Source organism: Lepeophtheirus salmonis, chromosome 8 (assembly GCF_016086655.4).
Source record: "Lepeophtheirus salmonis chromosome 8, UVic_Lsal_1.4, whole genome shotgun sequence".
Classification (NCBI taxonomy): Eukaryota; Metazoa; Arthropoda; class Copepoda; order Siphonostomatoida; family Caligidae; genus Lepeophtheirus; species Lepeophtheirus salmonis.
Genome location: NC_052138.2, coordinates 27,033,816 through 27,048,646, shown reverse-complemented (window position 1 = coordinate 27,048,646; position 14,831 = coordinate 27,033,816). Strand labels below are relative to the sequence as shown.

Below are 14,831 nucleotides of genomic sequence, written 5' to 3'. Positions count from 1 at the left end.
ATCCGGGAAAAGGGTGGCTATTTTGAACAATAGTTTTTTAGATGTAATTTATTCAACAATTTGATCGTTTTTACAAAAGTTTATGCTAATTCATAAATTTATGTTGAATTTAGAAGATAAAACATATCCTCACAAACTTATTCCTCATCCCGTATGGTTGGGCCTCGCATCAAATTTATTATTTACCCACAGGATTTTGATATTTCCTGGGATCCCGTAATTTTTTTTTTTTTTTTGCCGGAGGTGACTCAAAGACAAGATTCTATATTATAAGAAACCCTAGTAAAAATGAATCACACGCAATAGTTCTAATATATCCATTTGAAATAATTACGTTGTAACTTTTTCCAAAAATAAATGTATTTATTTTCAAATTTGAATAAAAGAATCGTTAAAATACTTTTTAGAACAATTAAAAAGTTATATATTATAATAATTGTATACTTGTATAATTTTACCCTTCAAAGTTCTTGGATTCTTGATACAAAGTCATCATATTTTGTGTGTATAGATCTTGATACCATGGAGGGGACTCATCCATGGCATAGTCGTAACTAACAGTGATCTCTTTATCATGTGCAACTGCCTCAGCTGTGATAACTAAACTAGGAATCAATCCAAAACGAGCATGATGAAATAAAGTAAATTTGGCATTTGGTTCAAAACTATGATTTGCCTTGTGACTCAGACTGGCTTTGTACTTATCTAGAGCAATATACTCTTCTGGAATATCAATGACTCCCTCTTTCCCGTCCTGATCTTTTCCAAGAAGGTTCATGATTTTGTACGCATTTTTTTCCCATTCATCACTTTTGGCATTTAGCTCATCTGACTTCATAGGAATACCATTATAAAAACTGACCACTTCTCCTCTATATAAATCTTTCAGAGCAAAAATCCCATCTCCTGCTCCTTTCATTCGCGATTGCTTTATATATATGCAATTGTACTCATAAGGATCGGGTAGAAGGGGATCCAATTCGCACATTCGATCCCTGGTGGACGGATCATATTTGTATTTGGGTCCTTTGGGAGTTGTGGTCTTTATATAGAAAATATCCCTCTTTTTCATGGCAACTTCGACATAGCAAGCCTGTCCCAGAAGCATTTGTTCATCGACAAAAGTTCCTTTGAAGCAAGTTTTCAAATCCGGATAAATGTAAATAACATCATCTCCTCCGATTTTTTTTGTCTCTGTAACACCTCCTACGAGATAAGATCCACCGGTTAAGAAACGCCAAAACTGTCCTTCCTTCTCACCACTCAAATACCATCCCATTTCAATGATATTGTAATCCTTGTCAAATAATTTACAGATACCATGAAGGGATCCCTTTGAGCAGAATGCGTGCCTGATATCACCGTTCTTGTGTACAATTTTTGCTTCACCTTCAAGTTGATCGTGAACATAGGTACCTTCGATGGAAGAGACAGTGTGAAATAATTTATCGTCTGGAGACACATTGAGAGCTCCATAGCCATGTCTTTCTCCGTTGAGGAATTCTCCTTTAAATCTGTCCCCATTATGGAAAGTAAGTTCTCCATCTCCATGAGGCTTGGCCATGACATTTTTTTCTCCAATATAAATATAATCTGATCTGTTCTTGAAAGCTGGATGAGGATCAATTTTAGGAGCTCCTTCAACTACGGGATCATTTTGATGAGATTTAATACTCTTTAAAGCATTATCTCCGATCTCCTCCTCTTTCACAGCCGTGATCCATTCCTTGAACTGTGTGAATAAATTTCCATGAATAATTTCTTCGCCTTGATTCACGTTCAAGAAGGACATGTCATATCTCCCTTTTGGCTTATCACCTCCCCAAGAAGCTGTTTTTGTGGTGCATACCTCCTCATCGTATTTCTTTTTAAGAGCAGCTTTATAAGGTGTCAACTCTTCCTCCACTACTTCTTCCGGTTCCTCTTGAATCTCTTCCTCAGACTCTGAAGATTCCCATTTCTCAGGTTCCGGACTAGGAATAAAATTAAAATGTTGTCCGAAAGCAACAAGGTTCTGTTCAAATGGAGACATAGATTTAGAAGTGGGATCTAAAACATCATTGCATTCTAAAATTTGGTTGATCTTATCTGGTTTTCCCTCCTCATCATTCTCAACAGGAATGACGATCAACTCTGGAGCTTTTTTCCTCTCTTCTGTTACTGGTTCTTCAATTTTCTGTTCTTGAGTGCTTTCAGAACTTTTAAGCCCTGTTTCAACATTGTGTGTTGTCTTAGAACCTTCAGACTGCTCAATGTTTTGATTTTTTTGCTTAGGTTCAATCAATTCTAGTTCCTTTTCCTTTACAACTTCAGGTTCTTTTGGTTGAATGACTTCTGGTTTCTTTGGCTTAATGACTTCTGGTTCCATTGGCTTAATGACTTCTGGTTCCATTGGCTTAATGACTTCTGGTTCCTTTGGCAAATCTTCTTTGGGCTCCTTTGGCTTTACAACTTCTGGTTCCTTTGGCAAATCTTCTTTCGACTCCTTTGGCTTTACAACTTCTGGTTCTGTTGCTTTCACGATTTCTGGCTCCTTTGGTCTTACGACTTCAGGTTTCTTTGAATTTATATCTTCAGGTTCCTTTGGTTTTAAGACTTCCGGTTCCTTTGGCTTATCCTCTTTGAAAGTCTTGGATTCTTCCACAATGTTCTTTTTAATTCTTTTTTCTCCATTAATTTTAAGTGCCTCCTTTGGTTTTTCTGACTTGAATCTCGCCTTATCAGTAGAAATTTTTTGTGAAAACCCAAGATCCTCTCTTGGTTTGGCTTTAAAGCCCGTTATCCTCTTTGTATCGTCCTCAACTTTACTTTGCAGCTCATTCAGCTGCAAGAGACGAGCTTCCAAACTGGAGTTTCTATGTTCAACCTGTTCTTGTATTTTAATTTGAGCAATGTCAAATGCCTTATCCACATTACGAATACCCTCACTTCTTCGACGAAGAGAATTGAGTCTCAGCTCATCCAGTGTCATTATATTATAGCTACATGTGTGGTGAGGTTCATAATATGACATTTTGGACCTGTGATGAAAAAAAGAAAGATTACTTTAACAAAAAAAAAAAAAAAAAGAAAAGAGATCTATTAATTAATTATTTTACTTTGATAAGATACAATAATGTTTTTACCTTTTATAATATTTCAGAATTGACTGTTCTGTCGACCTTTAACAAATGAATAGAATGATAACGTTAACCCTATGTCGTTTCTTAGTCCTTGTTCTTTTCCATGATTTTTAAATCATGGAAAATATAGTGTAGAACATAGATTTACTCACACACTCAAAAGAAAAAAAAATCACGCGTGTAGGTGATATGTAATAAAACATATTTGTATATTTTATATGTTTTAAATTAAAGATAATAATCATCGTTTTGGCTTTCCAAGAAAGAATTAATTTTTTTGGCAAAGCCTGAGAGAGTCTCAAATTCAGGAGGGTTTTTCATTATATATTTTTTTTCTACTGCAAACATGTTTATAACAAAAAAACAACAACAAAAAAACAGGCTCTATTCGTATTTACATTGATTTAATCATTGCTAATGAATAAGTTTTTGCATATAGGATCATTTGTGGAGGGTCAATGCAAAAACAATTTTGAAAAGAATTAAGAAAATGATAATTTAATTCATAGATCCTTTTTTGACATTTTTTGGTCAATTACGGGTTTTATATTTCTACCTATTTAAGGGATGACTTGACAAAAACATTCCTTTATTTTCGTCGAATTTATAGTATTTTCTGAGCGGAAGATCTATAAGTACAATTTGCGTTTGCATCAAAGGACTAATAAAAATATATTTATAATAGAAATGCAATACTTTATTCCACCTGTTGTCCACCTTTTCTGAGTCCGAAACAAGATCAATTATCATGCTCCGAATTCATTTAATAGAAGTGTAATACTCAATTCTAGATTTGACTTACCAGATTACGAATAAGTTGTGACCACCTTTTTAAATGTATTTAGAAAGGCGTATAGAATTTCGAGAATAAAGTTAAGCCCAATAATGAAAAGCAGTTGTTCTTATCTTTCAAACAAGATACCGCAAACAAATATATCTCACTTCTGGACAAAGATGGAAACAAAAAGGTGGGAGATTGGAACTTTGATCCGCGCCTGTCATGATACCTCAAACACCATAAAGCAGCTTGGGGTCAACTGCCTTCTGCACCCCCTGTAAGATGGCTCTTGCCTAAAGGACTGTCTTTTAAGCGGTATACCAGTCAAGCTAACCCCAAAAGCTTTTCATTCACACTTATGAGACCAACTCAGTATATCCATGGACGAGTTCACAAAAAAAAAATGTCCATGGCATACCTGACGTCGTCAAACAGCTTGAGGTCAACGGTAACACCATCTATCACATTTGCAAGCTCATGGAAGACAGATCCGGCCTCAAGGATCGTCTTCGAAGCGGTAGACCAGTCAGGCTAAGGCCCCTTAAGCTGCCAAATACTCTGTTGAGGCTACCCTGTAAAGTTTATGACAGAATAAAAAAAGAAAAAAAGAATTACCTAAACCGGTATACCGTGTCATAGGTGGTTAAGGCGTCCTGGGGTATGGGAGAAGTCAAGGAAGTTTGAGAAGAGACAATCAAAAATTCCATATGTAGTGTTGTAGGAGTCTTATTAGTGACTTATTAATTAACTTTTCCTTTCCCCGGAGCTCGGATCTAAATCCGCTGGACTACACCATCTGGTGGTAAGTGGAGTCAAAAGTCTGCACAGTCCGCTACAAGAATATCAAATACCTCAAGCTCTCGTGAATAAAGAGTGGAAGAATCTAAGTCTCACGTGTATGGCCGGCCTTCCTTTCCCGCTTGGAGACTGTCATTGTTGCCGCCAATTGCAGCAAAGTTAACAAATAATGTTACCAAATATATATTGAATAAATATTAATGTGATGTCTACCATTTCCAACTTCATGTAACTTTATTCAGATTAAAATGAATTACAGTATGCAAGGCCACAAGGCGGTGCAAGACTTATTCGGTGACAGGTAGCTTTGCCTCAAACACATTTACCTCGCTCACTTTTGTTTCTAGTGCACTTGCCGTCAAGATTCTTTGCCGTCATACATTCTCGCCTCCAAAATATTTGCCTTGCTACATGCTTGCCACCCAGCACTTTCACCGTCAAAAGTTATAAAATAGATCTTAAACAGTAAATAGTCTGGCTCGTCAAATACCAGATGTGCAAGTTAAAAATTTCGATTTTGTGAATAAAATTCACATCACTAGTATGAATTTTAAAACTAAACACCTGCAACATTCTTCATGGTGCTAAGCCATTCTAGTTAATCAGTTTATAATTCAAATTTATTTGATTCAATGCCCTTACAGAAAATGGTTATGTTAATCGAAAGTACTAATGGAGGCCAAAAATTAGTGAACAACTTACTGAAGGTGCGATATTATGAAGTGTAATACAAGAATAGACACACATTTCGAGCAATGGTGAATTGATCTTTACGAAAACATAAGGCCCAGCAGTTCACCTGCACAACCCATGGGCTTGGGTTTATAATAGCCTATTAGAAGGGTTCCTTGGTGCCTAGAAATACGGCGGTGGTAGAGTTCAAACTGTATTTTGACCAAGTACTTCATCTGTACAACCTGAGAACCTGTTTCCTAGATGCTCAAGAAAGCGGCTGCAAGAATGCAAGTTCGCCGTCTGACTCAGAATAAAGCAATTGCTTCCTCATTGCGTGAAAGAAGTGCCTATACAATGCCTAATTATTAGTATAAATCCAACATGAGAATAATTCTTAAAATTTGATGATCATTATCTTTTGTTTTATATTAAGCAGATGAGCTCTTTATTAATTTTAATTTCTTAATGTCCTAGGCAACGCCGGGCAAAACTACTCTTGTTTTCATGATAACGTGTGGTTTTTTTTTTTTTGTACAAAATACAATTTCTTCATTTTTAACTGCCGAATAAAGTATATACTTATCAAATTTGTCCAATTCTCACATCACCTAAGTCTATGGTCCCGAGTAGTGTTATCACGATACCAATATTTTCATACAATATTCAACACCAGTACAGATATCGGTATAGTATATCGGTACATTTCGATACATTTTGACCCAAAATATATAACAAAATGGTCTTAAAGGATAATTGACATATTCTTTTGTCCGTGCCTGTGGAAATTAATTAAGAGAGTTTGCGAGATGGTACAGGATCTACGGTACTGTAGATTCACGAAGGGTAATTGGCTAGCATCAACAGTGAAAATTCACCCAGAAAAATTCAAAATAAAAGCCTTAATAACAAAAATACAGACACTCATGCACGCTGCAAGGACTAATAAAAGGCAATACCTCAAGGGATGGAGAATATGTTAAAGGGATCAATATCAATGATGGACAGTTTTAAAGAAAATGAGATACTCATTAAATATTATAATTACAAAAAAAGTAGAGTGTTGAAATTTATGTAGTGTACTTTTTTTTTATCGTTAATTTTTATTTTAAACAGTGATGCTATAAACATTTTTATTAGATGAAGTATTGTTGCATGATTAATGTATTGCTTTAAATTTATACGTGAATAAATTTAGTATGTTATGTAGTAGTAAGTTGATATCAAATTCATATTTGAAATACAAAGCTAGAAACTTTTTCTTATTATAAAAAACTCAGGTGATTATATATAACTTTTTTGTCATAATAAGTACTTTGTAAAGCAGCACAAAAAATTGAAAACATGCATAATACTTCATATTATTAAAGGTAAATGTAGACTTACAATATGAAAGCTTATGAGGTCTTAGAGTTATGTAACGTTTGTTATCATCAAGATTTTTATATGTATTTACATACTTAGAGGCTATTTTGTTGTCAGCTGTCGATGTTTTCCTTATTAATGTTCAAAACTTTGTCGGAATGAATTCTGTGAATCATGCCCAAAAATTAATAAACAATAATTATATATGTCGGAAGAATAAGCAAACAACTGATTTTAGTTTTTTTCTTTTAAGGAAGGGTTGTCGGAATCCCTACGAGATAACAATGTAGTCGGATTGATGAAACATTGTGGGCGTGTAGTCACTGTGTGTTTTTTTTGAGCGCTCTCGAAGTTAAGGTACACATCAGTCATTCCAATCATGTATTTTTTTTTTCAGAATTCTTATTATTATTCTTGAGGACAGAATGACGTCATATGAATTCAGTATTGAGAATTTACATTTGAGTCTGGACATGTATAACGAAGAGTAGCACTGATGAATTCTTGGGGAGTTATTTTTTATATACCGGGTACTATTTCTAGTAAAAAATATCATAACTTTAAGAGACAAAATATTTTCTGAAGAAGATTGCTATCTATACAAATAGGTATGCTGAAAAAAGTGAAACAGAGAAATTACATTTAACCGTACCAATTTGAAGAATTTTTACAAGAAGATCAGCTTAGCTCTCATAAAGTTAGGAGAAGGAGGAAATGAATACCAATGTCACTCCGTTTCAAACAAGGACATAGAAAGGAATGTCTCCAATGTCGATACACAATTCCTATCAGGAGCAGCTCACACCTTCTCCTACAGACAAGATAGAATCCAGTCTCATTGACCCACATTTCTCTTCCAGACACAACTAGATAGAGTAGTCCAATTGGTTCGTGTCTGGAGAGGAGGGAGGCCACATATTGAGGTCCCAAAAGCTCAGAAAGTTGTCTCTCAGGAAGGTCTGTTTTTTAGGGGTGCGATGACACGGAGCTCCGTATTGAGTCAATACAAAGTTGTCTCTGGCCTAAGGTAGTACTTTAAAAAAATTATTGACTATATTCTTATTCGATGCTACTTGAGTGAAGTTGACTGACTAGTTTTTGAAATACTCATCAGGAGGAGGAGTTAAAACAAGTGTTTTTCAACAACAACAAAAAAAACCCTCTTTTTTTACAAATTTCGACAAAGCGATCTTCCAGTCAATTTGTATAACTAATAGCTAATTTTCCATTTAAATACGTATTCACTTTAAATGTAAAATTCAGAAAAGTTATATTGTGGTATGAACATTATCAATGGGAAATTGCATTTTCCTTCCTTTCCATCTTTAGGTCCAACATCTCGATCAAATTATGAAAAAAACAAAAACTTTTTACTTAGGAAATATAGATCATATAAAGACAATTTTAGCTATTTTACATAAAATATTTTTGATAGACATTTTTCTAAACTATAAAAGTATTTAATAAGTTTAAAAAAATTCCATGGAAAATTTGATAATCCATAAATGGTACCCGATATTTTTTTACATTTTCCGAATATAAAGATCAAAATTTTGTTATGACAATTCTCGCTTTTTGCTCCACAGGGTAACTTTAGAAAAAAACTTATTGAATACTTTTTAAGGTTAGAATAATGTCTATCATAATTAATATGTCCAAAATAATGATTAATGCTATATTTTTTCTTTATTGACAAAATAAAGAACTTTTGTCAACTTTCAAACATTGAAGAGATGTGTTACCTAAAGAAGACATCGTAGAAAAACGAAATTTTGTATAGGTTAAGTTCTGATCGATTGATAATTTTTTTAAAACTAGCTGTAATTGAATTTCGAAACGCCTGTAATAAGCGAAAAAAATGGAGCTTGAAAGTCAGTCATATACCGGGTTTTCAAATTTTCTGAAAAACTTCCTCATTGGTTACCTTCATTCTTTGGAGTGCAGAACAAAAAAAAAAAAAAAAAAATATTGCGAGGAAAGGGGGAAAATTTCACGATGAAAATGGTATTCTTCCTTCGAGGATGGATAAAGTCCTGATCTGTATACTTCGACATAACTTTCTTCAAACATACTTTCATCGAATTCTGGAATTATTCATTATCACAGATATTTTACCAACATGCTTTTGAATTCAATTTGTAGCCTCAAGAAATTCATGTTTATGTATTTTCTCATCATTCAAAACATATCTTCATTTCTTTGTTCAAAATTTTACTGATTTTGAAATTTTGTGGCTTCAGACTAGTACGTACGTACCTTTGTCTTGTCTTGCAAATTCTGTATTGCAGCTAATCTAATGAAATGAATCTACTCTCCATCCTAAATATTTTTTCATCTTTTCTACAACTCTATAAATGAATACACCCACTTTATGCATACAAATCCTACAACTTCCACTACTCATATCTTAATTAAACTTTTCAGGACTCTAGTTTAGCCCAAGTGTACTCCCTTATAAAAGTCTTAGTGAGTCTATCGAGAGAATTATGCAAAAAAGGGCTCATATTTTTATATTAAGCAAAGTCCGAGAGATGGCTCTGCTTGGACGTATCGAGGTTAAGCTTCGTTCGTAGAATCTCTGGGTAGAACAAACATTTATTTATTTCTGTTTGGCATTCGTTTGAATTGAAGAATTGGCTGGAGAGGTTATGGTGACTGTCTTTTGGATTTGCAAGGAATAATCCTTATTGACTATTTGGAAAAAGCTAAAACTATTACAGGTGCATACTATTCGTCGTTATTGGACTGTTTGAAAACCGAGTTGCAAGAAAAACGTCCACGATTGGCAGACAAATAAGTCCTTTCCATTACGATAATGTACCAACTCACACCTGAACAGTTGTGGTCGCAAAATTAATGGAAATCGTGTTCCAACTCGAGATACTCACAGCACTAGCAATCTTAAGCACCTTAAGTTTTATATCATCCATCACCATATCATGGGTTTTATCATTGATTTATGTTGTAGTTACCACAACAGAGCGTCCAGAACGTCCAGCCTCACTTGTACCCATATGAACACTCCCAAAATTTTGAAACCACTTATGAACTGTTCTAATTGAAGGTGCAGAGTCCTTACAATGTTTATCAACCTTCCTTTTAGTCTCTTTAAGCGTTTTGCCTTTCATAAAGTAATGTTTCATCAAGAGACGAAATTATGTTCCGTCCATTTCTTAAAAATCCCTCCACTTCCTCGATTTAAATGACTGCCAATCCGAAAGAAATAGACTGATCTGACTGAAAGTTGGTATGTGTTCTTCCAAAAGATGCTACTAACTAAACATAACCTCGATACGAGCCAGTAATACCATCTCCCGGACTTTGCACGGAATATTAAACGAAATTCGTTTAACTATGATATTTTGCTTAGTTTTATCTTAAAATCTTAAGTGAAAACCCGGCCTATTGTAGGGCCCCTTTCATTTTTTTAGTTTAGGACTTTCATGTAAGTAGACTACCATTTCTGCAAAATGAATTGATGAGCTGGTCAAGCCCCTTTGTTACATGTCCTCTCAAGAATTACAGATTTTAACCCTTATCATGACATTTTTTTGTTGCATATCGGAAGTTATAATCTACAAATCTTTAGTTAAGGCAATGGATATTTAGCGAGTTATATTATCATTTAAATATTATAGAAACTTTTTTCTTTTCATATAGTACCAGAAAAGATTTTTTTCCTTTTTTTATTTACTTATAAATTTTACAAAGAATTGAATAGACGGAGTAAAAATTGTTCCTTTGATATATTATGTACAAGATATATTAAAAATTAATGGAGTACACATACCTTTCTTATTGACATAGCAGACTGAAGAAAAAGAGCGTTATCTTTTAACATAGATATACCTAGGTTTACAATATACGTTAGGGTTTCTCATGTTTCGAGAAATAAAGGGATCCTATTCGTAAATAATAAATAGTCTCAGATTAAAGTATTTCTATTTGATAGTTTAAGCATAAAGTTTAATTTTATGCTAGTGCACGAATTTTTTTTTAGAGCTCTCGGGTCCCACTTAAAGGAATTATACAATCAGATCCTAAACAAAAACTTATATAGCAATCAATGAACGCAATAAATTTTTGGGGAGCTGGGGATTGATGAGGGTGTGCAAGTTATCTACGCCATAGAATATTTTTTTTTTTGGAACGCAATTTTTTCTCAAGCTAGTATCATATTAAGAAAATAAAAAATAAGATTCTGAAAGCTTGATGAAAGCTAATTCATTTTATTCAATAAAATCACCTCCAGTCGCAATAATAGTTTCTAAGCGGGGCCGAAAGTGCAAGCAGGCCTTCGCCACCTATCCCCTTCGCAAATCCTGGAATTCCTTCTTGATCTGACGTATAAGTTCGTCTTGGCGTTGCAGGAGGTTTGAATGGTTTTTGCTCGATCGCCAACCGAGTCCTCCGGTCACATGTCAGGCCTCCCAGTGGAAATCATGTCAATCCAGGGCTTAACCATGGTCTCTAGCACGTCAGCACGTCCAGGTAGGCATTATTGTTGACTCTGAGGCTTGATAGGGAACATATTAAGGAGGTATAACGTGCCCTTTGGAGCTAACCCTCCCTACAGCATGACATGAGCTGGTAATTTTGTCTCCTTATGAGTAATAACGTATGTTTTTTTAGAATGCATTGCCAGATTAGCGACTCTGATCGACCAACTTCTCGAGAAATTGCCTGATGGACTTCCCTGGGTCGTCATTGCGTTTTGCTGAATTCGGGTCACTAATTCTGGCGTTCAAACAAAGTTACTTCATCCTTTGACCTCAGCCGTCATTGCTATCACCTCAAAATCACTTTAAGAGTCCTATAATTTGGTCTTAACCTTGAGAACGTACGTCTTACAGAGTTCCAAAGTTCGAACAATGTTATGTTGTCGCTTCTGAGGTGGATTCCAAAGATGGCTCCGTGCCTTTTCCAAATATTTGGAACAACGAATTTGTCAATTGATTCCATTTTTTTCCAACTATTGTAGGTTTGAACTACCTATTTAACAAAAAAATAAATATATATATCAGCTCCCTGAGCACCTGTGTTTGCTTTAGAGAGTGCGCCAAAGTGACTAATTAGACTGGTTATTAAAGCTGTTTTGACTGTTAAAATCATAAAAATCATCAATCTTTATTTTCTTTATCAGTAGCGGATTTACAAAAGGGATCCAATACTTATTTTCTCCACTGCATATTGTATATAACACTAATGAATATTCAAGCTGCTTTTAATTAATGGTAATGTATATATTACAATCAATAAATAGTGATGATGATATGAGATTATAACTCATATGAGAGAGCACTTAATCCTCAACATGTGCTATGTGATAATAAATAATTATTGTTAGTATATAAGAGCTTTCAAACTGATGTGTTGGATAACGAGGATCTATACGTAATTGTTGAAGAGATTTAGAACAAAAGAATTAGGAATTCTAAGGAAAAATATATCTATATACTCTGTGTAAATATAACGATGGCAAACTTTTCAAATGTTTCTTTTTTTAGGGGTATGATTCATCTCCATCCAACTTTTTCGTAATAACATGACATTTGTCCTTTTTTTAGAAGAAAAAAAAATCTTTTTCTTTTAAATTTAAAAGTTAAGTTTTTTTTTTTGATAGGGATAAAGTTTGAACGAATAACGATTTTTCCTCACAAATTTGGACATTTCATTTTTTTGATTTTTTTTTTGCAATAAATATTAAAATGACGGCAAAGTGGAGGACAATGTCCCCTATGGTTCTAGGAAAATTGCAACAAAGTTTTAGTCAGGTTTTCTAGTGATGAAAATCGGGTGTGTATTTTCTAATCTGAAGAATTAATTTTGAGTCTTGAAACGTTTGTAGTGTAAATATAAGGTTGATCTTATCTAGTGCTACACATTTTATTATTTCCAATCCGGAATAACATGAGTACAAAACCACGGATGAGGACAACAAGATATCTTATCTCTGAACAGAGCTAGCTGAGACAGTTGTAAGGATTAAAAACAGAGCTTTGTATCATTGCGCCCATAAAACTCTGGCCTTCCTGAGAGACAAATTTTCGGATTTTCGGGACCTCAAGATGTGGTTGCTCTCCTCTTCAGACGCGAACTTCCTTTTCTACTGCAATCAGTTATAAAAAAAACTGATTCAACATTCCTATGTGCTCATAAATTTGTTGGACTCAGAGTAGAATTGAGGATTGACATCGGAATAATTCTAGTAAATGATCTTATTTATTTCCTTCTAGCTGATCTAATGAAACGTTGTGACAGCTAAGCTGCTCTTCTCCAAAACATTCTCCAAATTGTCAGGGTGGCTATGTTGATTTCCGGTTTCTATTTTTGTTAACATGCCCAAAATACATATAATTTTCATGTCTAGGGTATACTCTACCCTCACACACCCCACTCCCCTAGTCACAGGCTCCCCAGTATGAAAGGAAATTTACTAGTAATCCTACGGAAAGCATAATTAAATTCATTTATTACTTTTTGGCTAATTGTCCAACTTTGAGCCTACCTCCAAAATGACCTTTTAGAAGAGGCAAGTAAGAAATGACCTCTTTCAAACTTATAAGCCAATAAGCAAAGAATGTTATCTAATCACCATCTTTTTCTTTTTTTTCCTCTTCACTTCTTTAACATGGACATTATTTTATAAAATGCTTGAATTTTTTTCAATGAAGATCATTTTGTTTTTGCTTACTCATCCATTCACTTTTATTTATTGAATTGAAATAGGGATATATTATTTTTGACAAATAAGTATTTTCAAATTAAATTATTGATGATATTACTGACACTCTTTAAAACTGTTTTAAAGCCCTCTCTGTCAGGGGGAGTGAAAACATTATCCTTTTCACAATCAAGGTATCAATATAGAACAAAAAAAAACTAAACTCTTTAGGTGGAGGAAGCTTGAAATTTACAAACTAAAATGATTCTAAATTCTAAAGATTTTAAGTGACTGACTTATAGAAGGTCAAAATATGTTTTTTTATAAAATATCAGCTGAATAAAAATATAATGACAGTTTGATATAAAAAGCATAGCCACTAGGGCGCCCAAATCCAATAAAAACTGACATGATCTCAAATTTTAAAGACTAAAGGAAAGTTAAATTTCTGTTCAAAAAATATATTACTCCGTTCTACTATTTTCTTGTGGTATCCCGAGTGGTCCATTAAAATCTGACTACCTAGAATTTTAAAATTTAACAAGATATAATTTATTAATTAATAATAGAATTTCAACAAAATTAATACAATAAATAGATGTGTGCCTGAGCTCTCTTAATTATTTATGTGGCTGTCCTTAGTGACAATGATGGCTTCCAGGTGGTGGTGGAAGACCTGAAACCTGCTACAGATGTAGTCCTCTGTCATGGCGTTCCGGTGCTGGATGACAGTGGCTTTGACGGTCTCAGTGTTTGGATGACAAATACTGCAGCCCTTCCCCTTTACATGAACTCCAAAGGTGTAGTCGAGGTGTCGGCATCAGGGCAGTAGGGAGGGGGATACAAAAGAACTCACATGAGTCTTGCAACGGAAGAGATGAGGTTCTTTCATTGCTGGCGTCAAAAGTGGGCTAAAGATATTTACATCCAATTTTTTATAGCCCTCTGGACAGTCTACTGTGAAACCCCGAGACCTCTTGTATGGGCCCTCATGGACTTGAGTAGATTATCCTGGGCTGTTTTCTTTAACTCCTCTGGGTCCATTTTCGCCTTTTTGACAGAACCCTTCTTGCTCTTAAACGTTTTGGACTTCCTGACGGGGTAGACTATGGTCCTGGGGACGCTTAACTGCTTGGAGTGTGCGAATAGAAATTAGTCGATCACGTTCAAGTGTCCTTTTCTCGTATTGTACGTAAGGTAAAGGGCGCTCAGGTTTGTTTTGTTTTGGAACTAATTTTTAATGATTTAATATATCAAAATATGAATGAATTTCAATCACTTTACCTCTATTAATTATTGAATTATTAAGTATTCAGATTTACATGGACCAACCTATAAACTTTGCATTAAGTTTTGATTTTTCAAATTTCATAATGTTTTCTCTCATTAGTGTACTTTAAAATCCTATTGAGATTTTCCTCCATAATCACCG

General features: G+C 34.4%; 1 protein-coding gene across 3 annotated transcripts in view; it reads right to left on the bottom strand.

Annotated features, from left to right (window-relative positions):
• Positions 1-342: 342 nt before the first annotated feature.
• Positions 343-14,831, bottom strand: part of LOC121122556 (uncharacterized) — a 46,898-nt gene continuing 32,409 nt past the window's right edge. For 2 of the 3 annotated variants that reach the window (XM_040717582.2, XM_040717580.2), the window contains exon 2: positions 343-3,020. In XM_040717582.2, the coding sequence (XP_040573516.1) occupies positions 455-3,013 (2,559 nt within the window). In that variant the 5' untranslated portion in view covers positions 3,014-3,020 and the 3' untranslated portion in view covers positions 343-454. Of the gene's footprint in view, positions 3,021-3,125; positions 3,329-14,831 lie in introns of those variants that run through there. The other variant, XM_040717581.2, reaches the window with a different exon arrangement.